General features: G+C 46.1%; 1 protein-coding gene across 1 annotated transcript in view; it reads left to right on the forward strand.

Annotated features, from left to right (window-relative positions):
* The first annotated feature begins 7,986 nt into the window (after positions 1-7,986).
* The window catches only part of Dhx8 (DEAH-box helicase 8), a 35,284-nt gene continuing 15,418 nt past the window's right edge, over positions 7,987-27,852 (forward strand). The window contains exons 1-16 of the mRNA XM_041635787.1: positions 7,987-8,179; positions 11,206-11,291; positions 12,018-12,090; positions 12,456-12,541; positions 14,488-14,597; positions 14,974-15,369; positions 16,635-16,779; positions 16,871-17,074; positions 17,714-17,801; positions 19,017-19,114; positions 21,413-21,560; positions 24,740-24,921; positions 25,804-25,998; positions 26,285-26,470; positions 26,566-26,776; positions 27,565-27,746. Of these exons, the coding sequence (XP_041491721.1) occupies positions 8,032-8,179; positions 11,206-11,291; positions 12,018-12,090; positions 12,456-12,541; positions 14,488-14,597; positions 14,974-15,369; positions 16,635-16,779; positions 16,871-17,074; positions 17,714-17,801; positions 19,017-19,114; positions 21,413-21,560; positions 24,740-24,921; positions 25,804-25,998; positions 26,285-26,470; positions 26,566-26,776; positions 27,565-27,746 (2,538 nt within the window). The 5' untranslated portion in view covers positions 7,987-8,031. The remainder of the gene's footprint in view (positions 8,180-11,205; positions 11,292-12,017; positions 12,091-12,455; positions 12,542-14,487; positions 14,598-14,973; positions 15,370-16,634; positions 16,780-16,870; positions 17,075-17,713; positions 17,802-19,016; positions 19,115-21,412; positions 21,561-24,739; positions 24,922-25,803; positions 25,999-26,284; positions 26,471-26,565; positions 26,777-27,564; positions 27,747-27,852) is intronic.

A 27,852-nucleotide genomic window follows, 5' to 3' on the forward strand; every position in this document is an offset into this window, starting at 1 on the left:
CCGCTGCATTCCGATAACCACGCTTTTGCTTCTGTAAACTTGCTTTTTGCTCTTCCCTATAAAAAGCCCGCCCTCCAGTTGGCAGATGCGCAAATCTTCCGAGAGATCTTGCTGCCCACAGGTACCTGTGTCTACTCAATAAACCTCTTGCGATTTGCATCCGTGCGGTCTCCGGCCTGTTCCTTGGCGTTGGGGAGGTCTCCTCCTGAAAAGAGGTCCTCGTTGAGGGTCTTTCATCATTATGCATTCTTGGCTAGTCTGGTGTTCACTTTGTAGAGACCAGGCGGGCTTCAAACTCACAAAGATCCACCTGCCTTAGCTTCCTGAGTGCTGGGATTAGAGGCGAGCTCATATGAGAGAAAACACACAAAGTCACAAGTTTCTTGACTTGTTCATATCATAGTGTCTGGTTTTTCAATTTATTTTTGCTCCTCAACCCCCCCCTCCCCCCCCATTTAAAATACAACCAGGGGATGGGGGTGAGGGCTGCTTAACAAAAGAAAAGGCCTGCTGAGGAGGAATGCTGTTTTGCCTAATACTCTAAAGCAGGATGGATTTAGAACCCAGAGTATCTGTTATTATTAATGGCAGATTGATGGCCTAAGAACAGAGAGAATTCTAGGTCAGGAATGTTTTGCGCAAAGTCGAGGCTGCGCCTGGCCATTGGAAGATAAGAGACAAATGGTGAGTTGCCCTGGGATAAATGGCTCTGGTTAGGGTTTGCTCCTCCCGCTCTTGCCCCGCTGCCCCTGGATGACAGGGAGCAGACCTGATGTGTTTTTCTGACTTCCAACCGCCTGCCTTCGTGTTTAGGCAGCAGGCAGACTTCTGTTATAAACACAGCTCAGCAGAAAAGCTCCCTGGGCCAAGTATCTAGTATTCTAATTGTCCTTTGATGTTTGCCGGTTCTTTAGGTCCCTCACGATTCTCTCCGGAACACGCCACAGTGCCTAGACATAACAAAGTGGATGTTCCATACAAACTTGATGACTAGGTTCCAATTTGGAGAAGAATTTGAGGGGGGGGGGGACACTGTAGAGTGACAAATGGCTCACTTCTCCGGGGTCTGTCTCTCCCCGTGTGAGTGCCTAGATGAAAGGTCTTGGGTCATTCTTTGTCTCAGGATAGTTCAAAGGCTCTCCCGTGGGGCCAGGCCATGTTTTATGAAGCATCCTTGCCTTGAAGACTGTTGGGTGGTAGACACACTTGGAAGCAAATGATTATGATTTTGCCTTCTAGAACACGGGTGTTTGCCTCAACAGCTCAGTTTCACTCTGCGGGAAAGGCCAAAGTTCAGGGCTGTGTGGGTCGCAGCAAGACTCTTTGTTTTGGTGTCAGAAAAGCCTATGGTTTTCCTCACCCATTTCCCCAAAGATGCCGCTTTCTGGCTACACAGGCTTACGCTCTATCTCCTTGCTCTCACTGGGTTCAGAACTTTTTTTTTCTATGCTTCTCATCTTCCAACCCCAAAATTCTTACCCAGATGTCAGCATCTGGGACAAAGCAGCAGAAGTCTGAGAATTGGGGTCAGGGTTGAACATATATATCAGTCCAAGGAGAAAACGTGAGGCCCCACTGGGAAGGCAGAACAGACTCCTGCAAGTTGTCCACTAGTCACCATATATGCTGCGTGGCACACAAATGCCACACCACCCACCCACTCCCGCCACAGGTACACACACTTAAAAGAACCTCTGTGTTTATCAAGGAAAGCAGGGCTGCTTCATAAATTGCTGTCAACAAAACCACTATATCCGTAAATTTAATATGCAATAAGTTCTGACATTGTGAAATGAAAAAAAAAAGAAAGAAAAAAGAAAAAGAAAACGTGAGGCTGGGGATGCAGCTTGGGGCTGCAGTTCATAAGCACAAGGCTCTGGGCTCAGTTTCAGGGAAGGAGGGAGGATGGGGTTGGAGGCAGAAAAGCAGGAAATGATGTTTTAATTTCATTTTTAGTCTCTGTGTGTGTGTGTGTGTGTGTGTCTTCATGAGTTCATGCACACCCTATGCATGCAGGTGTTCATGGAGATCAGAAAGGGGTTTCAGATCTGTACCGGGTTTTTTAGGGCCACCAGCTCCCAAATCATGAGACAGAGGCTTATTATTATTAGTTTTGAGTGCTCAGCCTAGTTTAGGTCCATTTCTGGCTAGCTTTTAACTTAAATTAACCTGTTTCTCTTTATCTACCTTTTGCCTCGGGGCTTTTTATCTTTCTTCCTCCTGAATATCTTACTTTCACTGCTTCTTGTGTCTGGCTGGCTAGGGAATGCCTGGCTTCTTTACCTGGGCAGGGTTCTCTTCTCCTTCTTCTCTGGTTCCTCTGTCTCTGGAACCTAAATTTCTCTTCCTACTTATTCTCTCTGCCTGGCAGCCCCTTCTATCTCTTTCCTGCCTAACTATTGATGGTTCAGGTTTTTTATTTTTATTTTTTATTTCTTTTAAAGATTTATTTATTTATTATGTATATAGTATTCCGCCTACATATATCGTATAGGCCAGTAGAGGGCACCAGATATCATTACAGATGATTATGGGAATTGAACTCAGGACCTCTGGAAGAGCAGTCAGTGCTCTTAACCTCTGAGCCACCTCTCCAGCCCCCCAGGTTTTTTATTTTTATTTATTTATTTATTTTTGTTTTTTTTGAGACAGGGTTCTCGGTAGCTTTGGAGCCTGTCCTGGAACTAGCTCTTGTAGATCAGACTGGCCTCGAACTCACAGAGATCTGCCTGCCTCTGCTTCCCAAGTGCTGGGATTAAAGGTGTATGCCACCACCATCCGGCTTTATTTATTTATTTATAATTAATTAATTTATTTATTTTGGTTTTTCAAGACTGGGTTTCTTTGTAGCTTTGGAGCCTGTCTTAGAACTCGCTCTGTAGACCAGGCTGGCCTCAAACTCACAGAGATCCACCCGTCTGGGCTCAGATCTTCCAGTTTGACAGTGCAGTTTTTTATTAGACCAATAAGGTGCCTTAGGCAGACAAGGTGAAACAAATTCAACATATCTTTACATAATTAAACAAATGTAGCATAAACAAAACTAACATACCTTTACAGTTAAAATAATATTCTGCAACATAAACAAATGTAATACATCTTTGCCTGTTAAAATAACATTCTACAACATAGTTCCCCTGAAATTGGAGTTACAGACATTTGTGAGCCACCTGCTGTAGGTACTGGGAATTGAACCCATCCCCTACAGGAGCAGTGAGTGCTCTTAACCACTGAGCCATCTCTCCAGCCCCAGGAATAATTGTTCACTATACTCATTATTGTGTGTGTATGGGTGTGGGCTTGTAAATGCCATGGTGTGTGAAGGTCAGAGGACAGCTGGCAACAGTCAGTTCTCTCTTACCATCTGTGGGTCCCGGGGATCAAACTCCAGTTGTCAGGCTCGGCCACGAGTACTTTCACCTACTCCTCTGTTTTGTTTTGCTGGCTGGTGATAATTTCCTCTTCCACTCAAGTGATGAATAAGTAGTGACCACATATAGGCTGTTTGCTTTAGTTCTTAGTGCTAGGGATCTCCAGTTGAGGGCCTTGAGCTTTCTAGACTTTATCACCAAGGGAGGGAGAGAGCGAAGCAAGGAGAGAGGAAGGAAAGGAGGGCAGGCAAAGTAACACCTTCTGCATGCCAGGATTTCAGCTGTGTGCTACTATGTTCAGCTATATTCTCCCTCCTTTTCTTTTCAAGACAGGGTTTCTCTGTGTAGCCTGGGAGCCTGTCCTGGAATTCACTCCGTAGACCAGACTGGCCTTGAACTCACAGAGATCTGCCTGCCTCTGCCTCCCGAGTGCTGGGATTAAAGGTGTGCTCTACCACTGCTTGGCTATATTCACTTTTTTTTTTTAAAAAAGGTTTATTTATTATGAATACAGTGTTCTGCCTGCATGTATGCCTGCAGGCCAGAAAAGGGCACCAGATCTCATCATAGATGGTTGTGAGCCACCATGTGATCGCTGGGAATTGAACTCAGGTCCTCTGGAAGAGCAGCCAGTGCTCTTAACCTCTGAGCCATCTCTCCAGCCCTATATTCACTTTTTAAAAAACATTGATACAGGCTGGAGGCTCAGAGGCCCTGAGTTCAATTTCCAGCAACCACATTGGTGACTCACAACTGTCTACTTTTTTTTTAAAGACTTATTTATTTTATGTGCATTGGTGTTTTGCCTGCATGTGTGTCTGTGTGGAGGTGCCAGATTCCCTGAAACTACAGTTACAGACAGGTGTGAGCTGCCATGTGGATGCTGGGAATTGAACTCAGGTCCTCTGGAAGAACAGCCAGTGCTCTTAACCACTGGGCTACCTCCCCAGCCCCTCCCAACCGTCTATAAAGAGATCTGGTGCCCTCTTCTCCCATACAGGCAGACACGCAGGCAGAACACCATATACATAATAAATGCACGTTTATCATGATGATGCTGACATGCAAGTGCAGGTGCATGTGTGACAAAGAGCACACGTGGCATCAAGAGGTAAAAAAAAAGGGTTAACCGTTCTCTTCAACCACAGCTTCTAGGAATGGAGCCCAGCTGCTCTGGCTTGTGCTGCGAACACTGTTACCTGTAGAATAGTCTTGCCAGGCCTACATTCACTTGTTAAGAAACTTATTTATTTCCTTATTTGGGGTATATTGGGGGGTGAGTGGAGGTCAGAGGGCACAAACCTTGTTGTCAGTTCTCTCCTTCCACCTTCTCCTGCTGAGCCATCTTTTCCAGGCTGTTGTTCACTTTTGAACTGGATTTGGTTCCGTGTATTTTATAGGGAGTTGGGACCTGGATTCCATGAACACGTACATAGTTTGTTCTATATGCTATAAGTGTTATAGCTCTGAGGGAGAAGGTGTCCTGGCAGTTGGGAGCCAAAGAATACCATAAAAGTCACATCACACAACAAGCCTCACACAAGAGATTTGTTGGGAAAAACACAGGAGGGTGGCTGCCTCTGCCTGGGAGAGAGGCAGGAGAGAACTGAACTGGAGGCAGGCTTTACACAGGGTTTCTTGTGGTGGAGTGGGGGGAGAGCTTTCAAGGTGGCCTGGGATTGGTGGGATTTTATGGCCTAATTTTGGGCAAGCTCAGGGATTGGTGGAACTTCAGGATCAGGGATTGGTGGGATCTCATGGCCTGATCTGGGACTCTTTTTCCCTGTAGGATGGAGCTCGGCTGCCTGCGTCTCGAGGGGCTGGAAATGGCCATTAGAGTCGTCTGTGGCTGGGTCCTGGCTACTTGCACCTCAAAGGTCTTACATTTACAGTTGGTAGCTGCCGTGTAGGTGCTGGGAATTGAATCCAAGTCCTCTGGAAGAATAGTCAGCACTCTCAACCACCGAGCCATCATCTCTCCAGCTCCATGCTGCCTGCTTTTAGACAATGTTGGGGATTGAACCCAGGGTTCAATGCTAAGCAAGCACTCGACCAACTGAGTTACTCAGTCCTCAAAATAAAATGAAATACATCTTTCTGTTCATATTTACTTTTGAGACACACATGCAAAAGTTCCCAAACAATTCTAAAAGCTCATACAGTATTTACTAAGACTACATGTTATGATTCTATAGTTTTTTGTTTATTAATAGGGTCTTTCTTGCTGTGCGGCACAGGTTACTTCAAACTCACCATGAAGCTAAGGCTGCCCTGTCTTCTGTAAAGTGCTGGGATTTGTCAGGCATGTTCCACACCTGGTAGACAGTGTCTTTTCTCTTAGCTCTGGCTGTCCTGGAACTCACTATGTAGACCAGGCTGGCCTCAAAGTCAGAGAGGTACACCTGTCTCTTCCGCTCAAGTGCTGGGATTAAAGGCATGTGCCAACACGCCCAGTTTAGAGTCTTTTCTGACAGAGCTTTAAAAACAGCTTCCTGAGCCAGGCAGTGGTGGCGCCTTTAATCCCAGCACTCGGGAGGCAGAGGCAGGCGGATCACTGTGAGTTTAAGGCCAGCCTGGGCTACAAGAGCTAGTTCCAGGACAGGCTCCAAAGCTACAGAGAAACCCTGTCTCAGAAAGACAAAAACAAACAAACAACAAACAAATAAACAACAATAACAACAAAAACCAGCTTCCTGCCCAACTGTGGTGGTGTACATCTTTATTCTCAGTACTCAGGAGGCAGAGGCTAGTCTGGTCTACAGAGTGAGTTCCAAGACAGCCAAGGTTACACAGAGAAACCCAATCTTGAAAAACCAACCACATCAAGCAACTAACCCCTGCTCTCTATCCTGTTAAATGTTAAAAGTGCAGCCAGAGGGCTGGAGAAATGGCTCAGCGGTTAAGAGCACTGACTGCTCTTCCAGAGGACCCGGGTTCAATTCCCAGCACCCACATGGCAGCTCATAACTGTCTGAAAATCCAGTTCCAAGGGATCTGACACCCTCACACCAATGCACATAAAATAAAAAGATAAATAAATCATAAAAAAATTAAAAAAAAAAGAAAAATGCAGCTAGATAGAAACATGAAGTTTTAGTAGCAAGTAGGTGCAGGGAAAGGAGGGTCAAGTGGAATAAGCTCTAAATCTCAACTCCATGATGCCAGGTTAGCAGGCCAGCAAGGGCAGGCTTTCCCATTCTATTCATGGGGAAAAGGAGGAAGAAAAGGGAAGGGCATCAGGAACTCAGATGGCATGGGACTAAATCCTTGGGAACCTAGAAGCATGGAGCTGTTGGAGGCAGGAAGAACCCCTACTCTGGTATTTCCCTGCCTGTCTCACTGTGTAGCTCTGGCTGGCCTCCAACTCAGAGACTGGCCTGCTTTTGCTTCTCAAGAACTGGGATTAAAGGAAGAGCCCCGCCATGCCCAACTTGACTGTAATTCTTTACTCTATCCTTGAGGCGCTGGAGAGAGTTCAAAGACATAGTGCAATGGAGGCAGAGCTAAGAGTAGCAGAGGGGACTCGTTTTCTTTCTTTTGACTGATGGGAGGGCTGTTCACTTTGTGGGAGGAGTTTCCTTACTCCTCACACTGAGTGTCAGGACATGGGTAACCCTTCACACCCACTGTACGGGAAAGGTAAGAGTTGGGACACCTGAATTTATGACCTCAGGCTCACAGCACAGCTGACACGTAGGGAACTGGGTTCCGAGAGGACCGAGGGTAATGGCAACAGAAGTGCTGAGACCAGCTTTACCGGGACACTGTCTCAGCTTTGGGGTATTCTAGCAACTACCATTCATAGTGGGCCGGCCTCTTTGCATAGCCATTTCATTTAGTCTTTTTTTTTTTTGGTTTTTCGAGGCAGGGCTTCTCTGTGGCTTTGGAGCCTGTCCTAGAACTAGCTCTGTAGACCAGGCTGGTCTCGAACTCACAGAGATCCACCTGCCCCTCATTTAGTCTTTACTTAAGCTATTTAGACCATATTATCCCAGTTTACAGAAGAGAAACCAAGCCGGACGGTGGTGGCGCACGCCTTTAATCCCAGCACTCGGGAGGCAGAGGCAGGCGGATCTCTGTGAGATCGAGGCCAGCCTGGTCTACAAGAGCTAGTTCCAGGACAGGAGCCAAAAAGCTACGGAGAAACCCTGTCTCGAAAAATCAAAAAAGAAAAAAAGAAGAGAAACCAGAATTCGTCATCTGCTGGTATAAGAGTCACTTGATATGGCTTGACAAGGACAAGAAGTCACAAACTGGGACGATCGTTAGGACTATACACGTCAATTTTGCTGAATTTCGGTCTGTTCCGTAGTTCCCACAGAGATCCTAATGCGCAAGCGCAGACTGCCCTGGCGCGCGTCTTCGAGGGGCCCCTTGCACAGGCTGCGGTCGCCCTCTGCTGACGCAGTGCGGAAGCGCGCGGAGCGTGAACGTTAAGGAGAGAGTCCTCTCGCCCGGTAGAGGGCGCCATGCAACGTCCGGCGTAACTCAGCTTGTGTGGCCCTTCTATGAGGACTTCCGGTCTGATCTCGCTGATTCGTGCTGTGGCGCTCAACGTTCTTCAGATCACAGTAAACAAGAGACGTGCGCCGACCCGGAAGTGGAAACTCTTGCTTCACGTTCTGGCCGACCGGAAGGAGACGGAAGGGAAGTTGTAGCCATGGCTGTGGCCGTGGCTACCGCCGGGGTCCTAATGGGCTCGGAGCCCGGCCCCGCGGAAGAACTCGCTAAACTCGAGTACCTGTCTTTGGTGTCGAAAGTTTGCACGGAGCTGGACAATCACTTGGGCATCAACGACAAGGATCTGGGTGAGCTGAAGGAGCTCCCTCTGGCCTTTGAGTTTGGGGTCGAGGGAGGCAAGAGAAAAGTGGTTGATGGTTGTGTGTTTGTCATCGGGACCTCGGGCTCCGGGAACCTGTGGCAGTGGCCTCTACCTGAGAGCCCTCCAGACCGCACTGTTAGAAACCGTTTCTCAGAGCTGCCAGTGAAGGCTGGGGCTACCATTGTTTTTCAGCTCTGGGTGGTTATACGGCTTTAACAATAGCTGCAGCAGCCCCCGCGAAGATGATGGTGGCGATTAGGGCTGATATTTTCTAGAAGCTCACGAGATATTTGGGGTAGCTCTCCATCTTCATTATCTTGTTAGGTCATCGCTACCCCGAGGCAGTAGTCAGCGTTTGTGCTTTGAGCTGTGTTCTTGACTATTCTCATATTCTTGTCTGTCTAGGGGCAAACTATGACTAGGGAACCCAAAAAGAAATTAAGAGAGGGTGTGTTTGTGAGTCAGGAGCATGTGGGGAGCAATTCCATTTGATAGGGGCAGGGTTGCTTCATTTGTTACAGGAGAAAATGGCTGTAGATGGACGAAGATTTAGACATGGGTGGTAGAAAGATGAGTAAAAGGTGTCACCTGTTTTTTATTCTTAAATATTTTTTTTTTCCTTTATGTAGTTGGGTGTTTTGTCTGCATGTGTGTCTGTGCCTCTCATGGGTGCCTGGGGCCTGCAGAGGCCAGAAGAGTGTTTCAGGTCCCCTGGGACTGGAATTACAGACAGCTGAGGTCCAGCTTGTGGGTACTGGGAATAGAACCTGAGTCCTCTGGAAGAGCAGTCAGTGCTATTAACTTGTGAGCCTTCTCTCTAGACCCAAGTATTTTATTTTGTTTTATGTGCATGTGTGTTTTGTCTGAATGTATGTCTGTGTGTCAACTGCGTGCATGGAGCCCACAGAGGCTATGGATGCCTTGAAACTGGAGTTAAAAATTGTTGTGAGCTGTTATGTGGTTTCTGGGAATCAAACCAAGGTCCTTTGGAAGAGCACACCCTCTCATTTTCATAAGGGCTCCATCTCACTGCCGGGCCATCCCCGCAGCCCTGATTTTCCTGTAATTTACTGTCTTTATTTTGATGCCTATCCCTGATGCAGTCCTTTGTCTTGGTGTTGTAATAAGAGCGGAGGGGCTGCGTCCCTGGCACCCTGGCCGCCCGGCTAGCTCAGTCGGTAAAGCATGAGACTCTTAATCTCAGGGTCGTGGGTTTGAGCCCCACGTTGGGTGCGATTCTGTTGTAATAAGAGCTGCAGGGCTGCGTCCCTGGCACCCCGGCCGCCTGGCTAGCTTATGCCCCGAAATAACAACATACAAATTGTATTCTTTTAAACACTGCTTGGCCCATTATATCTAGCCTCTTCTCGGCTAACTCTCGCACCTGGACTAGCCCATTTCTAATTATCTGTGTAGCCCACGAGGTGGCTTACCAGGGAGATTCTGGCTTACGTCCATCCTGGGTCGGAGCTTCATCTCGTGTGCCTCAGAGAGCAGAGCTCTCTCGTCTGCCTGGGAGCTGGGAGCATGGCATCTCTCTGCACTCACTTCCTCTTCCTCCCAGCATTCTGTTCTGTTTACTCCCACCTATGTTTTAACCTATCAGGGCCAAGCAGTTTCTTTATTGCTTAACCAATGAAATCAACAGATTGATATATGACACTCCCACATCATCTTGGGACAGAAGAACCTTGAATGGGAACTCTCTGAACTCACATTCTGGCCTGGTAGCAAGCATGTTTTTGCTGTTTCTTCTCCTTAGCTTATTTTCAGCTACTAGCAGAGATCCCCAGCTCTGGTTTCTCTCACTGTTTCTCTGACCCCCGTGCTTGAACTAAAATGTATGGATTTCATCTCCCTCTCCTAGCAGCTGCCAGGAATTTCAGCTTGCTTGTCCTGTTATTTGCTTTCAAACACTAATAAATTTTTCCTTGAGCTTCAAAAACTAAATAAAAGTATTTTCTTGGGACTGGAGAAATGGCTCAATGGCTAAGAGCAGGGCTACTCTTCCAAAGGATGTGAGTTAGATTCCAGCACCCATACCCATGTGGTGGCTCACAGCCTACAAACTCCAGTCACAGAGGATCAGCACCCTCTTTGGCTTCTGCAGGCACCAGGCATGATTGTGGTATACATGCAGGCAAAACACCCATCTTAGGGTTTCCATCGCTGTGAAAAGACCACAGCAACTCTTTAAAAAACGTTGAATTGGGTGGCTTGCAGTTCAGAGATTCAGTCCTTTTTTTTTTTTTTTTTTTTTTTTGGTTTTTCGAGACAGGGTTTCTCTGTGGTTTTGGAGCCTGTCCTGGAACTAGCTCTTGTAGACCAGGCTGGTCTCGAACTCACAGAGATCCACCTGCCTCTGCCTCCCGAGTGCTGGGATTAAAGGCGTGCGCCACCACCGCCCGGCGAGATTCAGTCCTTTAACGACATGGTGGGACATGGTGGTGTGCAGGCAGACATGGTGCTGGAGAGGGAGCTGAGAGTTCTATGTCTTGTCCAGGCAAGAGGAAGTGAATTGAGACACTGGGTGTTATCTTGAGCTTATATGGGACCTCAAAGCCCACCTCCACAGTGATATGTTCTCCAACAAGACCACAATTCCAACAAGGCCACACTTCCTAATAGTGCCTCCTATTTGGGGGCCATTTTCTTTCAAACTGCAATACCCATACACATGAAATAAATTATTTTTAAAAAATCAATTTTTTCTTTTGCACTAAGTAGATTATAGTTTTTAAAGCTATTGGGTGACCTGGCTAGTTTTTTTGTTTTGTTTTTGTTTTTTGAGACAGGGTTTCTCTGTAGCTTTGGAGCCTGTCCTGAAACTAGTTCTTGTAGACCAGGCTGGCCTCGAACTCACAGAGATCCACCTGCCTCTGCCTCCAGAGTGCTGGGATTAAAGGCGTCATCACCACTGTCCGACTAACCTGATTAGTTTTTAACATACTTGAAACAATGTCTAGATGGAGTTCCCATTTTTAATTCCTTTAAAACTTTTGTCATTTACAGCTGAGTTCGTGATCAGTCTTGCCGAAAAAAATACCACCTTTGATACTTTTAAGTCTTCTCTGGTCAAAAATGGAGCAGAATTCACAGTATGTATATCTGAAGACTCTGTTTTTGTTTTTTCCTTTTTGTTTTGGTGTTGCTATTGAATTTAAATTTTGATAGGACTAAAGGATTTCAGGTAGGAAGGGGACAGTTTATACATACCAGTTAAACAAGCCGTCAATGTATAATATGCCATGCTGGCGAGGGAGCCGGGTTTCCAGTGTGGCTTTCCTAGGATGCGGTAGGATTTCCAGCATGAAGTCTCTGCCGATGTTTACGCTCTTGTTCTGTGCTCAGGAAGTCAGGAACGAGAGGTGTCGGAGGCAGTTTTAAAAGATGGGAAATCAAATGGTCTCTGGGTGTGATCTAAGCCAGTGTTTCTCAGCCTTCTGGCCACTGCGACCCTTTAATACAGCTCTTCATGTTGTGGGGACCACAGCCATAAAATGATTTCTGTTGCTGCTTCAAAACTGTAATTGTGCTACTGCTATGAATTGCAATACCTGTGTTTTCTGATGGTCTTAGCTGACCCCTGTGAAAGTGCCATTTGCCCCCAAAGGGGTTGTGACCCCTAGGTTGAGAACCACTGGTCTAAGTTATTACTCTGGCTTCATGCTATCCCAGGGTGGCCTTCCATGCTGTCTTGCTGTCGTCAGCTCATTTCAAGTATACAAGCACCCTTGCCTGCAGCACATCCTTTGCCTTCCCCTGTACACTTCACCACTGATCCAGAGGATCACATCTCTGTCTTGTGCTTCTTTTCTTCAAAGGATTCTCTTATTAGCAACCTGTTGCGTCTTATCCAAACCATGCGGCCTCCGGCAAAGCCTTCTACTAGCAAAGGTAAGCAGGGCTCCCAGCTGAGCTGAGCCTCAAAGGGTCTGGAAGGTGACTACCCTGTAAATTGCACTTTGCCCTCCTCTGTTGCTAAGCAAGGGAATGGTCTAGTTAGATTCTGAGATATTCAAATGAGGACTGACATGCCCCTCCCCTCTGTGATGGGCACAGAGCTTGTAGAGGCTTTCAGTCCTTGGATTCAGAGAATTAAGTTGTTTCTAGTAATTTTGTGATTACTATGTAGCAAAATGCTATTTGTTTTTTAATTTGATAAAATTTTAATGAAGTTATTTTATTAACCTGTAATACTATTAAATATGTCTCTTTTTTTTTTTTTTTTTTTACATTTTCATGCTCCTTAATGAACTAAGATTCAGTTGTTAAACCCAAAACTGAAAAAGAAAAGCTGAAGGAACTCTTCCCTGTCCTTTGCCAGCCAGACAACCCTTCAGTGCGGGTACGGATGCTATTTGGGGAATGTCTGCCCTTGTGTATATTCTGTTCCTTTTCATCTTTTTCATCTCCTTAGCGACTGTGTGAATTTTAACTTTGTCTGCTGTATATTTTTCCGGGTAAGACCATGAAAGGGTCCAGAGAATGATAGTTAGGGGCCGTGAGCTTGGGGACTCGGGGAAGCAGTGGTGCAGGATATGAAAAGACTTAAGATTCTGACAAAGGTGCCCAGTGTAAAAATTAGAAAATTTTTTCTCTATTGCATATTAAAAGATGTAATTTTTGAAATGTTTTCATTTATAATATTTTTCTTTTAGGCTAGGTGTGCTGGTGAATCCCTTTAATTTTAGCATTTGGGAGGTAGACAAGGATCTCTATGAGTCCAAGGCCAGCCTGGTTTACATATCAAGTTCCAGGACAGCCAGGGCTACAGAGAGAGACTGTTTCCAAAAAAAAAAATAAAAATGAATAAATAAATTTTAGAATTTCCTGAGTACCTATTAGTCTCAGAGATTTGAGGAGAAAAACCACCGACCCAAAGCATCACCAAATTAATTAAAGTAAGCTTTTTTATTGGTGTATCTGGGCTGCCTCTCCCTAAGTCAAGATCCAAGAGGTCAGCATTGGATGTGGAGAAGATAGGTTTTTGTAGTTTTGGGGTAGGGGTTTCCAAATGGGGAGATTTGGCAGGCAGATAGGTGTGGTTACAGAAGCAGACCATAACAAAGAGGTCCTAACCTTTTGAAACATAGATAGGGTTGCAGGATAGTTACAACTACCTCCTGAAACAAAGGCACAGCTGCAAGGTGATCAGAAGGTCTTTTTGAAACAAAGACATGATTGCCATTTATGGAACTGGCAGTGCAGAGTCATATGTAGTTATAAGTGGGACACAGCCCAGTCCTTAAGAAACAGAGATTTAATCATAAACAGGAATGGACCTAGTTTGTCTTTACTATGAGAAGGCTTTTAAGCCCAAGATGGAAGCAGGCTGATTCATCATACCTGCTGTGTGCCATGTGCTACTATAAGTACCGAGTAAGCAACAAAAACAGAACAGATAAGATTTTCTGCCTTTTTGGAGATTATATGCTGTTTTGGGAGGGAGAGTAGGAAATTAGCATGTAAGTAGTGGTAAAGAGAGATGGACAGTAAACAAGTGGGTGTCATTGTACTTTAAAGGGGGCTGGCTCCATAACCCCAGGTACCAAGATCTGATGCTCAGGTTCCTCAGACAAAATGACATATAAAGCTCCAAAGCTACAGAGAAACTCTGTCTCGAAAAACAAAAAACAAAAACAAAATGACATATAGCATCCATGCATCCTCTTACATGCTTTACGTCATTTTTAGACTACCCAATATAATGTAAGCACTAGGGGCTGGAGCGATGGCTCAGTGGGTTAAGAGCCCTGGCTGCTCTTCCAGAGGACCTGGGTTCAATTCCCAGCACCCACATGGCAGCTCGCAGCTGACTGTAACTCCAGCTCCAGGGGATCTGACAACCTCACACAGACATGCAGGCAGGCAAAACACCAATGCACACAAAATAAAAATAAATAAATCATTAAAAAAAAATAATGTAAGCACTATGTAAGTATTGCCTAGGGAGTCAAGGAAACCTGTAAATACACAATTGGCTGAGTCCAGGATATTGTCAGCACAGAGGGCTAATAGTCTGTGTCACAGTGGATAGTAGTAAGAACCGTGGAAGGTAATTAAACGGGGAATGCAGAAAGAATGTTGCTTTTAAAAAGTTTTGATGTCTGGAGCTGGAGAGATGGCTCAGCGGGTAAAGGTGCTTGCCACCAAGCTTGACAACCCGAGTTTGATCCCCGGACCCACATCATGTTGGACGGAGAGAAGTGACTTCCACACTGCAGGCTAGTGATGTGACAGTGGGCAGATAGTTTTTTCTTCTCGTTACTTTGCTGACCTCTGACCTTGCAGACCATGCTGGATGAGGAAGATGTCAAAGTCGCTGTGGATGTCTTGAAAGAGCTGGAAGCTTTAATGCCCAGTGCAGCAGGCCAAGAGAAACAAAGAGACACTGAGCACAGGTTTGTCCCTTGTATCCTCATCCTGTTCATTTGCATATTTAGTAGGTTATGACAGTTGAATTTCATGGACCTGTTAAGCAAACCCTGGGGCAAGTGTGTAGATTCTCAATTGGCTATGCACTAGATTGGGTTTTCATTGCTCCATGCTAAAAAGGTGTTCAGAAGTTAGAAATCGGAGCTGAAGGAGGCCAGCGCTGTCTGTGATCTGAGTCCTGACTGACCTGTGGGGATGTGGTGGTCGTTGAAATGCGCCTGTCCAGGTCAGCAATTAGAGGGTGCCCAGCTTACACACAGTGGCGCTGTGCTGGGTGCTCAGGGATGCAGAGGTGAAATTGGGTTGATTTATTTTTCAGACAGGTTCTTGTTGATTTATTAGGGACAGGACAAAGAAGAAGAAGAAGAGTCGGAGCCGAGACCGCGACAGAGACCGGGACAGGGACCGAGACAAGGATCGAGAGCGAGACAGAGACAGAGACAGAGAGCGAGATAGAGATAGAGACCATAAGCGGAGACACCGGTCCCGCTCTCGGTCACATTCCAGGACCCGGGAGAGGACTAAGGGGAAGTCTAGATACCGGTCCAGGAGCAGAAGTCAGAGTCCCTTCAAAGATCGGAAGGATCGGGAAAAGTATGGGGAGAGGAATATGGACAGATGGCGGGACAAGCATGTGGACCGTCCTCCCCCTGAAGAGCCTGCCATTGGGGACATTTACAATGGCAAAGTGACCAGCATCATGCAATTTGGTTGCTTTGTGCAGCTGGAGGGCCTAAGGTAATGGTTGGTACTCTTTCTTATCAGTGATGGCAAAATGTCTTTTACTGCTGAGGTAGGGGTATGTGTGTGTTTGTATTCTAAGAAGCTATGCATGATTATACTTTAGTTATTCAGGTACACCAGCATTCTTAGAAAGTTTTACTTTTAAAAACAATTGTATTTTATTTTTGAGATGGAGTCTGGCTATCCTGGCTGTCCTAGAATTCTCTGTATAGACCAAGGTGGCCTCAGGCTCACAGAAATCCACTTATCTCTGCCTCCCAGTTGCTGGGATTAAAGGTCTGTGCCACAGTGTCCAGCCTTTCTGTTGACTTTGGGTTTGCTTTTGTTTGTTTTGTGGTGCTGTGCTTCAAGTTTAAGGCCTTGAGTATATTAGACAAGTTCCCTGCCACATTCTTAGCCTTAGATTCTTTTTTGATTTTGAAATATCCCAGAGCCATTTATCCCTTCCCCCTCAGTCAGTATCTTTTCTTTGGGAGGGTGGTAATGACTTTTTTCTGTGGATGCTGGGGATCCAGACTCGGGTCCTCGTGCCTGTGCTGCAAGCCCTTCACCAACTGCGCCATCTCCTTTATCTTTTTGAGACAGAGTCTCATGATTATAGACAGTGGGTGCAGCCTCAGGCTTACTGTATATCCCGGGCTGAACTGTAACTCATGGTCTCCTGCCTCGCCTCCTAGTGCAAAGGTTTCAGGCCTGTGAAGACTTTTGTGCAGTTCCAGTAGGAGTAGATGAAGTGCTAATCTAATTAATCCTTATCAGTTAAAAATTGGGAGTCAGGTGTCGGGGTAAGAACCTGAAAGACCAGAGAGTCAGAGGACCAGCTGCTTCCTACCTCTTATTCCTCGTCCCAAAAGGCCGAGATCCTCTCTCAGCCCCACTTTTCTTTCTTTTTTTTTTTTTTTTTTTTTTTGGTTTTTCGAGACAGGGTTTCACTGTGGCTTTTGAGCCTGTCCTGGAACTAGCTCTGTAGACCAGGCTGGTCTCGAACTCACAGAGATCCGCCTGCCTCTGCCTCCTGAGTGCTGGGATTAAAGGCGTGCGCCACCATCGCCCGGCTCAGCCCCACTTTTCTACGTCCTGTGTCCTCTGTCCTCTCTCTAGAGTCCTCCAAACCTCTATGGTTAGCTAGTGGCTAGCTCCACCCTCTGACTCTAAGCAAGCTTTATTTGTCAGAACACTATCAAAATAACACACAACAAGTTGAAGTTAGGGGACAGGTTTGTGTAGACATATTCCAGAACTGACTGACTTTCTCTCAGGAAGCGGTGGGAAGGCCTCGTGCACATCTCTGAGCTCCGACGGGAAGGCCGGGTGGCCAATGTGGCTGATGTTGTGAGCAAAGGCCAGAGGGTGAAGGTCAAAGTATTGTCCTTCACTGGGACGAAGACCAGCTTGAGCATGAAGGTAGGTGATGTGTTCAGGCTGTTTGCACAGCTGCTGGCCTGGGGTGTGTCGGAAGACAACGCGTGAACAGCACCTTTGTTACTGGCTCTAGGATGTGGATCAAGAGACAGGAGAGGATCTAAACCCAAATCGACGTCGAAACCTTGTCGGGGAGACCAATGAAGAGACGTCTATGCGGAACCCTGACAGACCCACCCACCTCTCGCTCGTCAGTGCGCCTGAAGTAGAAGATGACTCACTGGAGCGCAAGCGGCTCACCCGGATCTCTGACCCAGAGAAGTGGGAGATCAAACAGGTTGGGGCTTAGAGGCACTCAGCATGTAGTATGGGGGGATAGGAGTGTGGGCCTAGACATGGCACCCCATGGTGGCTTCTGTCCACTTAACTCGTTGTGTGAGCTGAGTCATTTGCACCTAGTGTGCCTTAGTGCCCCTGATCTGTCCACCACGCCCAGTGGTACTAGTGTAAAGTGAGCAGAGTTCAAACTTAGTGCTTTTCTGTGGTTTCATTGTTATTTTCCTCTTTCTGCAGCGAGCAGTAGAATGAGTCTGTGTCAAGCCCTGTGTAGCACTAGGGCTGCAAAGGCAGTATTTCATAGTTCCTGCCTTGGGGAACTCATTGTCCAGTACGGCAGAGAGAGTGTTAAATGAATAACTGGGGCTACGTGCCAGATGATCAATGTGTGCTGGGTGCTTGTGGCAATAAGGGGAGGCCTGGCAACCCTTCCTGGGGACAATACCCCTGGGCCTGTGCCTTCAACACCATGTCTTGCTGTTCCCTGGGGATGGATGTGTACCTCATTCTTGACTCTGACATGCTGTTCCAGGAGAAGCAGTTTGTTTCCCTGTGTGAAGTCTCTGAGCTAACACTGAGAAAGAGCCTTGCTCCTAGGCACAGATCTTAGTTACAAGCGCTGCCTTCTGTCCTTCCCCAGATGATTGCTGCCAATGTGCTTTCCAAAGAAGAGTTTCCAGACTTCGATGAGGAGACCGGCATTCTCCCTAAGGTGGACGATGAGGAAGGTAGTCTGCTGTTGAATTATCTGGGCGAGGGCTGGGGAGGCTGGCTGGCAAGCTGTGTCACTCTGTAGAGTGGGCTCTTTCTAGTTTACCCGAGGCGGTGTTTGTCTGGTCCCTGCAGCTCGCCACTCACCTGGATAGAGAGAGGTGTATGTTTAGATTACCAGTGGACCTGTTGGGTTCTTTTACTTTTTTGGGATCCAGTACCTTTTTTTTCTTTTTTCTTTTTGACATAGGTTTTCTCTGTGTAACAGCCCCAGATATCCTGGAACTTGATCTGTAGACCAGGCTGGCCTTGAACTCACTGAAATCCACCTGCCTCTGCCTCCCAAGTGCTGGGATTAAAGCTGTGCACCACTACTGCCCAGCCCAGTACCATTTAAAAAATATTTTTAAAAAGTTTTAAAATTTTTATTATATGTTTATATATTTTTTGAGGCAGAGTCTCTCCATTATGTAGCTCTGGCTATCCTAGAACTTGCTAGGTAGACCAGGCTGGCCTTGAAATCACAAAGATCCACCTGCCGCCTGCTGAGAGTAAAAATGCAGTGCTTGAGGAGGACAGCAGGGGGCAGCAGAGGGTGAGAACTCAGATCCCTTGAAACTGAAGTTTCAGTGTTGTGAGTGCCTTGTGAGTGCTGGGAATTGAACTCAGGACCTCTAGAAGTGCAGCCAGTGCTCTTAATCTCTGAGCCATCTGTCCAGTCCATGGTCTGTTTTTTTTTTGTTGTTGTTTTTTGTTTTTTTTTGTTTTTTTGTTTCACTGTGTTACCCTGACTGTCCTGGAACTTGTGTGTGTAATTATTATTATTTTTATGTGCCTTGATGTTGACCAGCATGCATGTCTGTGTGAGGGTTGTCAGACCCTGGACTTATAGACAGTTGTGAGCTGCCATGTGGTTGCTGGGAATTGAACCCAGGTCCTCTGGAAGAGCAGTCAGTTGGGGGTTTTTGTTGTTGTTGTTACTGTTGCTGCTGCTGTTTTTTTAATGTTCATAGGTGTTTTGCCAGCATGTGTGTCTGTGTGAGGGTGTCAGATCTTGGGAGTTACAGGAAGTTGTGAACTGCCATGTATTTGCTGGGAATTGAACCAGGTTCTCTCGAAGAGCAGCCAGTGCTCTTAACTACTGAGCCATCTCCCCAGCCTGGAATTGTTTTAATGAAAATGATTGGTCATTTCTGTCTTGTTTGAGGCTAATTCTTTTGTTGGACTTTTAGATGAAGATCTTGAAATTGAGCTGGTTGAGGAGGAGCCTCCATTCCTGAGAGGGCACACAAAGCAGAGCATGGATATGAGCCCCATCAAAATTGTTAAGGTGAGAAGTGTTAAGTAAAAATAATAAGAGAGAGGCAGCTCTGCTGGTACAAGAAATCCAATTAGGTCAAATCAAACCAAATCAAAATGCCCATCGTTTTATTAAGAATGATGCTCTCGGGCTGGAGAGATGGCTCAGCGGTTAAGAGCATTGCCCGCTCTTCCAAAGGTCCTGAGTTCAATTCCCAGCAACCACATGGTGGCTCACAACCATCTGTAATGAGGCCTGGTGCCCTCTTCTGGCCTTCAGGCATACACACAGAAAGAATATTGTATACATAATAAATAAATATTTAAAAAAAAAAAAAAGAATGACGCTCTTGGGTGGCAGAGTACATGGCAGGGAGACAGGACAGCAGGGAGCCCATGCAGACCCGAGAACCCCGTGTTTCTCCTCTAGGAGCCCACTTAATACCCTGTGGGAGTGGTCCTGAATGAGACACACATCATCCCCAGGGAACAGCAAGACCTGGTGCTGAAGACATGGGCTCAGGGGTATTGTCCTCAGGGAAGGGTCAGGACCTGACAGGCTGGGATTTGGAGTCCAGACCAATACAACTCCTGGGCCTGGGGGCCGGGGGCTATGCCCAACTTAACAAGAAGAATGGGAGTTTTACCTGGAAATATCCACTGCCTTGTTTTCTTGAAGTAATAGTATCAGCATAATCAGGAGTCAGGTCGGCTGACTGGTAACCAGGGTCTGTGTCTTGTAAATGGAGAGGGGCTCAGCTGCCTGTTTCGCCTTTGTCTGCATACATTATTGCTTTTTGAGAGAAAGCAGAGATAAAGAGAAGTGCTTGCTCTGCCATTATTGCTTCGTTTAGGACTTAGGGCTTGCTTCTCTGGACCCTGGAAGGCAGAATTGCAAGAATGCAAACCAGAATTCTCAAAAATTTTGGTGTGGAAAAGATTATCTTTTGAAGTTCTGCCAGCCCAGCAAGCCCATATAATGCTCATAATGGTGGTTTGTTCTCTGAGAAAAGCTCTTAGTCTGTAGCCCTGGTTGGCCTGGAACTCGCAGATCTGTCCCTGCCTCTGCCCCCTAGGTCCATCTGTAATCCCTGTCGCAGTCTTCCTGTGCTGTTCTCGCATGCGCACATAGCTGCTGCACTATTAGTGGTGGGGAATTCCCTGACCTCTGCGGGAGCATGTGAAGAATCCGATGGTGAATTCTAACTGGAACACGCACACTGGTCTGAATTTAGTTCTCAGGGTTATAGAGAACTTCTTTCTATTCTTTCCCCCCGACTCCCACTCTTGTGTTTACATGTGTGCACATTGTGAGAGTACAGGCATGTGGCTCTATCACAGTTCATGTGTGGAAGTTAGATGACAACTTGAGGGGACAGTTCTCGCCTTCCACCTTGTTTGAGAAGGGGTCTCTTGTTCACCATTGCGCACACCAGGCTAGCTTTCTTGTCTCTACTTCCCATTTCATTGTAGAAATGCTAGGATTACAAAGATGTACGCTGCTATGCCTGGCTTTGTGTGGGCTTGGGGTCTGAACTCGGGTCCTCACACTTGTGGGGCATGTGCTTTACTCCCTGAGACATCTCTCTAGTTTTCCTTTATTTGTTTTGTTTTACTTTTGTTTTGTTTTTTTTTTTTTTTTTGGATTTTCGAGACAGGGTTTCTCTGTAGCTTTTGGTTCCTGTCCTGGAACTAGCTCTTGTAGACCAGGCTGGCCTCGAACTCACAGAGATCTGCCTGCCTCTGCCTCCAGAGTGCTGGGATTAAAGGCGTGCACCACCTGTTTTGTTTTTGAGTCAAGTTCTCACTACATAACCCTCGTATTCCTTATGTTGCCAAGGATGGCCTCAAAGTCCCAGGAATTCTCCTTCTCAGCCTCTGGAGTTCTAGGATCACAGCTGTCTCTACAATACCTTGCCCCTGCCTTTTCTTCTGTCCTTTATGCATTCAAAAGTATCGTTCACTCTCTAAGGGTTCTCATTTTCAAGCTAAAATTTCTTCCACTGATTTTTAATTTTATTTGTGTGTGTTACAGATGTATCCATTACTTTCATGTAGCCTGAGACGCTGATGTGAACTTTATTTCTTCTCATGTTTTAAGTGACAGTAGGGCAGTCATCTGCCCTTTTCAGTATTTTGAGGCAGAGTTTCAATTATGTTGCCTTGGCTGGTCTGAAACTCACTATGTAAACCAGTCTGGCCTCGAACTCAGATCTCCCCACCTCTATTTCCCAAGTGCTGGGATTAAAAGTGAACAGCACTCCATCGAGCTAAGCACCCACCTTTTCCTAGATTCTCAGTGTGTGTTTCCTTTTCCTCTTTGTTTCAGAACCCAGATGGCTCACTCTCCCAAGCTGCCATGATGCAGAGTGCCCTGGCCAAGGAAAGGCGGGAACTGAAGCAGGCCCAGAGGGAAGCTGAGATGGATTCTATACCCATGGGACTCAACAAACACTGGGTTGATCCCCTGCCTGATGGTAAGGCTCTGGAGTGTGGACCTTTTATAAAAGTAAATCTGGCACTTTGTGTATGTATAAAACAGTTGACACTACACTTTGTGTATGTATAAAACAGTTGACACTACACTTTGTGTATGTATAAAACAGTTGACGCTACACTTTGTGTATGTATAAAACAGTTGACGCTACACTTTGTGTATGTATAAAACAGTTGACGCTACACTTTGTGTATGTATAAAACAGTTGACGCTACACTTTGTGTATGTATAAAACAGTTGACGCTACACTTTGTGTATGTATAAAACAGTTGACGCTACACTTTGTGTATGTATAAAACAGTTGATACTACAGATGCAAAGTGGAAGTTTAGCCCCAGTTTCCCTTTTACAGTGGAGCCTATTCATAGATTATTATTTTTAGCCAGGTGACCATACACGCCTTTAATCTTTGAGGCCAGCCTGGTCTACAGAGAAAGTTTCAGGACAGTCAGGGCTAAACAGAGAACACTGTATGGGGGGTGAGGGGTGGAGTTGAAGACCATCTTCAACTACATTGGGATAGTCTGGGTTATATTAGATCCAATCTTTTTTTTTTTTTTTCAAAGATTTATTTATTTATTTTTGTTTACAGTGTTCTGTCTGTGTGTATGCCTGCAGGCCAGAAGAGGGCACCAGATTTCATTACAGGTGGTTGTGAGCCACCATGTGGTTGCTGGGACTTGAACTCAGGACCTCTGGAAGAACAATCAGTGTTCTTAACCTCTGAGCCATCTCTCCAGCCCTATTAGATCCAATCTTAAAAACAACAATGAAGAACAGAAGGATAATACAGTCTTTTGTGTATATATGTGTGTTTGAGTGTTTGTATGAATGCCATGTGCATGTGGGTATCCTTGGAGTCCAGAAGGGTCAATGGATCTCCTTACACACAGTTGTAAGCCATCTAATATAGGTGTCAAGAACTGAACCTGGGGTGAGTTCCATCTTTCCAGCCCCTGTTTTGTTTTTGGCTTTAAAATGTGTATGGTGTTGTGCCTGAATGTTATCTCTTTGTACCTTGTGTGTGCCTGGTGCCCATGAAGGTCAGAAGAGGGCTTTGGATCCCTCGAGACTAGAGTTACAGATGATTGTGAACCACCATATGGGTGCTAGGAATCCAACTTGGGCCTCCTGTAATAGCAGTCAGTACCCGTAACCACTGCTATCTCTCTATTTTAAGACAGTTTCATTATGTAGTTCTGACTGTCTTTAAACTTACTGTGTAGCTCATGCTAGTCCTAGATTTGCAACAGTCCTCCTGCTTTAGCCTCCTTTGTACTGGAATTGCAGGTATGAGCTGCCATGACTGGCTAGAACCTAGTGTTTTATAGGGTCTTATAGAATATGTGGAGGCAGGGGAGTAGTAGCCCGTGTTAATACTTTGCAGTAGACAAGACTTGAAGAAGTCTGTGGATGAAATATTGTGTTGTTCTGGGTGGTGAGGGATGAGGTGGGGTTGGCAGACCAGGGCTTTGTAGATGGTATTAGGTATCTGGGCCAATCCTAAGTGCATCATGGAATGTAAAAGTGTTCTAAACATGAGGATGGCATGAGGAGTCAGGTTTCTAAAAGATCATCAGAGGGCTCTGCAGGAGGAGTTGGGTAGGGCAAGAGTAGACACTTCAGGTAGAGTAGCGGGCTTTTATGATAGCGAGAGGAGAAATGAAGACCTGAACATGATGCTGTCAGAGAAGAGGAGTAGATTTGAGAAGGGTAGCTGTGGAATATGGGGGATGGGGAAGTAGCTTCCAGTTCTAATGTAAGCGCTGGAGTGAGTGATGGCCCCTTTGGGATAAGAGACTGATGAGAATCAGGTTTGTGGGAGAAAGGGTGTGATGGACTGTGTCTCAGGTAGCCAAAGGACACCTTAGTTGAGTATCAGAATGCTCAGAAGAGGGGTCTGTGTTGTAGAGAGAATTTGGGGGTGTTAGCTTAGCTTAGACAACAGTTTAGATGGGGAGAATAGATGAATCAACATTGAAGAGCTACAAATCTTCTGTTGGTTTTTGTTTGTTTGAATAAAATTAAAAAAAAAAAATCTTCCAGCGCTTGGGAGTTGTAAACTGCTTGCCTTGTCGGTACTTACGACTAGTTCGAGCCCTGGAGCCCGTGTTAATGGTGCTGGGTATGGTGGTGTGTGCTTGTAATCTCCGCACTGGGGAGACAGGTGACTCGGACTTGCTGGCCAACCAGCAGAGTGCACTTAGCTAGTTCCAAACCAGTAAAAGACCCCGTCTCAAGAGAAAAAAAGTCATGGTGCCTGAAGAACCCCTGATCTTGTCCTCTAGGTTCCACAGACATGGACACATATATGTACATATACTTACATATTAGTACACATGTGTACCCTACAGCGACATGATGTCTTGTACATGTGCACACACAGAGAACCCTTTATTCTCTTGGAACAAGCTCCCTTCCCCTTTTACCCTTTACTGTGAGACTCCTTTGACCTCTTTCAGAGCTCACTGATTTGCTTTGTAGATTGAAGTAAGGTGTGTGTGTGTCTGTGTGTGTGTGTTCGTGTGCGTGCACATGGACGCATGTGTATGTTTTGAGAGGGGGGTCTTACTCTGTGTCCCTATCTCAAATTTACATATATATAAACATTTAAAGATTTATTTTTTATTATTTTAAGTTATGTGTCTGTGTGTGGGTCTGTACCCACAGAACTAGAGGTGCTGGACCCCCTGGTGCTGGTTACAGGTGGTTGTGAGCCACCCAGCTTGGGTGCTCGAGTCCTCTGGAGAGCACACAGAGCCGTCTCTCCTGTCCCTGAGACTGAAGTATATAATGTTTTGGGTATTTTTGCCACCGAGTTCATAACAGTTTTGCATTTTTGAGTGAGCCACCCAAATTCTTTTTATTGCTCATTCTTTTGCTCCCAATTCAAGCTACAAATTTTAGGGTAATCTTGAAAACATTAAAGCAGGTGAAAACCCCAAGACAGCACACACCATATGAAGCTCCCAGAGCGCAGCCCAAGAGAGCAGAGGTGTCAAGGGAAGGCAAAAAGGGAAAGAGGTCTTTGGGAGAGCTGAGAATGTTGTAGTTAGGTGGTGATGGCTGCATAGCTTTGGGGTATATTAGAAGGCCCTGAGCTTCTAATGGCATGTAGCAGTAGCTTGAGGCCAACACTCAGTTTGTTTTCCTTTCCAGCGGAGGGCAGGCAGATTGCTGCCAACATGCGGGGGATTGGGATGATGCCCAACGACATTCCCGAGTGGAAGAAGCATGCCTTTGGGGGCAACAAAGCCTCCTACGGGAAGAAGACCCAGATGTCAATCCTTGAACAGAGGGAGAGCCTGCCCATCTACAAACTGAAGGAACAGCTGGTGCAGGTGGGACGGGTGTAGTGTTTACTAAATGGGCTGTGTGTTGGGGTGCTAGAGCTCAAATTCCATCAAGCTCTGCTCTGCGTAGGCTACGACCCAGATTCCTCATTATTAATGTGTGTATGATGTAGGGGCCGGGGCACATACCTCAAGGCATGTGTCGGGGGGTGAGAGGACATTTTGTGGGTTGGATTTCTCCTACCTTTACATGGGTTCAAACTCAAGCTGTGTCAATCTTAAGCCACCAAACCATCTCACAGGCTCCTTATTCTGTATCCCAGGCTAGCCTCGAACTGATGATGATCCATTCTCTTACCTCAGCCTTCCCAGTACTGTGATTACAGGTGTGGACCACCACACCTGCCTTAAAAAAGGGGGTTTTTTTGTTTTGTTTTATTTTTTTTTAAGATGGGGTCTCGTGTATTTTCCATCTGGCCTCAAGCTTTCTGAGGATGACCTTGAACTACTAGTATTCCTGCCTTAGTTCTGGAATTATGGGCATGGACCTCCACACAGTACTAGGGATCAAGCTGGTAAACAGTCTGCTAACTGAGCTACACACCATTCCTTCAGCCTTTCCTTTTGGTTTTTTGGACATCATCTCATACCATACCCCAGGCTGACTTAAAACCTACTGTGTATCCTAGGTTGGCCTCAAACTCAAACAGATTCCTCCTTCCTGCTTGGTGTTTTGCCTGCCTGTATGTCTGCACACTGTGTGCCTGCCTGTTGTCTGCAGAAGGCAGAGGGCACTGGAACTACTGAGGGGCCACGTGGCTGCTGAGAATCAAACTCAGGTTCTTTACAAGAACATCCAGTGCTCTTGATGACTGAGCCATCTCTCCAGCCCTGTGGCGGATTTTAACAAGTTTGTTTATATTGTTTCAGGCTGTGCATGACAATCAGATCCTCATTGTAATTGGAGAGACAGGATCTGGGAAGACGACACAGATCACCCAGTACCTGGCGGAGGCAGGCTACACTTCAAGGGGCAAGATTGGGTGTACCCAGCCCAGAAGAGTGGCAGCCATGTCTGTGGCCAAAAGAGTATCGGAGGAGTTTGGTTGTTGTCTTGGTCAAGAGGTGAGTGATTGGAGAAGCTGCTGTGTGAATTCCAAAAGAAAAATAGAAAGGCCCAGATACCTTATCTATAAAATGAGAATGTTTTTACCTTTTTAGGTTTCTCCCAAAGGAGAGAGCTTTTCATCGTCATCAAGATATTCAGGGTCAAGTCCAGGGCAGGGCAGACTTTACTAGAGGAAACCACCGAGGTCTTGGCTAGTTCCTCTCTCCTAGGAGTATGAGACCTGTGTGATGATTTCACAGAGGGACCCCATGGCTTAGGTTTCTTCCTTCTGTCCTGCCGTAGGTGGGCTACACTATTCGATTTGAGGATTGCACCAGCCCAGAAACAGTCATCAAGTACATGACAGACGGCATGCTGCTGAGAGAGTGCCTGATTGACCCCGACCTCACTCAGTATGCCATCATCATGCTGGACGAGGCCCACGAGAGGACCATTCACACAGATGTCCTCTTTGGGTTGTTGAAAAAGGTAGGCAGGTAAACCCCGGTTTCTGGGACTGGGATTTGAGTGCCCTGTGACGGTTCACATAGTCTTTTTAGTAAACACCTTACATTTTCCTTTAGACAGTTCAGAAACGACAAGACATGAAGCTGATTGTCACCTCAGCCACCTTGGATGCGGTGAAGTTTTCTCAATACTTCTATGAAGCGCCCATTTTCACCATCCCTGGTCGAACCTATCCCGTGGAAATACTGTACACAAAGGAGCCCGAGACAGACTATTTGGATGCCAGTCTGATTACTGTCATGCAGATCCATTTAACAGAGCCACCAGGTGAGGGGAGTGGAAAGGCTTTTGTCTTGGCCAAAAATCCTGCTGTGAGTGTATTTTTGACTAGTTTAAATATTGTTCTCTTTGTAAGTCTCAGGCATGTGTATTTGGAATGGTAGTGGAAATGTTAAAGAAGTGACATTAGGAGCCGGGCGGTGGTGGCGCACGCCTTTAATCCCAGCACTCGGGAGGCAGAGGCAGGCGGATCTCTGTGAGTTCGAGACCAGCCTGGTCTACAAGAGCTAGTTCCAGGACAGGCTCCAAAACCACAGAGAAACCCTGTCTCGAAAAACCAAAAAAAAAAAAAAAAAAAAAAAAAAAAAAGAAGTGACATTAGGTTTAAATGAGACAGTTTCTCCTTATAACCCTCTTGGTTTATTTGGCATCTGTAGTGTGAATGTGTATTTCTGTATATGTGCAGCAATGCTGTTAGTGATGCTGTAGCCTTTCACTCAAGCAGAATGTGGTGCTTTGTACCTGTGGTTCCAGCTACCAAGAGGCTAAAGCTAAAGCAGGAGGATTGCTTGAGCTAGAAGTCGAGGGCCAGCCTGGACAGCTTGACTCACCTCTGTTTCTTACAGGCTTGTAATCCCAGCTAACTAGCTAGGACGTCTCAAGTTCAAGGCATGCCTTGACAGCTGAGTGAAACCTTGTCTCAGACTTTTAAAAAGTGAAAAGAGGGTTGGGGATGTGGCTCCATGGCAGACATGCACAAGAGAAACCAAAAGAAACAACAAAACACTCCCCTACCCCCCAGAGACAGAGTAAGTGATGCTTCATTCTCTTCATAGGTGATATCTTGGTTTTCTTGACTGGTCAGGAAGAGATCGATACTGCTTGTGAGATCCTGTATGAAAGAATGAAATCCCTGGGACCTGACGTTCCAGAGTTAATCATCCTCCCAGTGTACTCTGCCCTTCCCAGTGAGATGCAGACCCGAATCTTTGATCCAGCTCCTCCTGGCAGCAGAAAGGTAATGTGGGGTGAAAGTGAGGTTGTTCCACATACCCTGAAATCATGTGGGATGTGCAGTCTCCCAGGTGATGGAATTACACGCACATGCCACCATGCCTAGTCTT

This window comes from Microtus oregoni, unplaced genomic scaffold (genome assembly GCF_018167655.1).
Source record: "Microtus oregoni isolate MIOR12 unplaced genomic scaffold, Mior012 000048F_ref0000485, whole genome shotgun sequence".
NCBI classification, from domain to species: Eukaryota; Metazoa; Chordata; class Mammalia; order Rodentia; family Cricetidae; genus Microtus; species Microtus oregoni.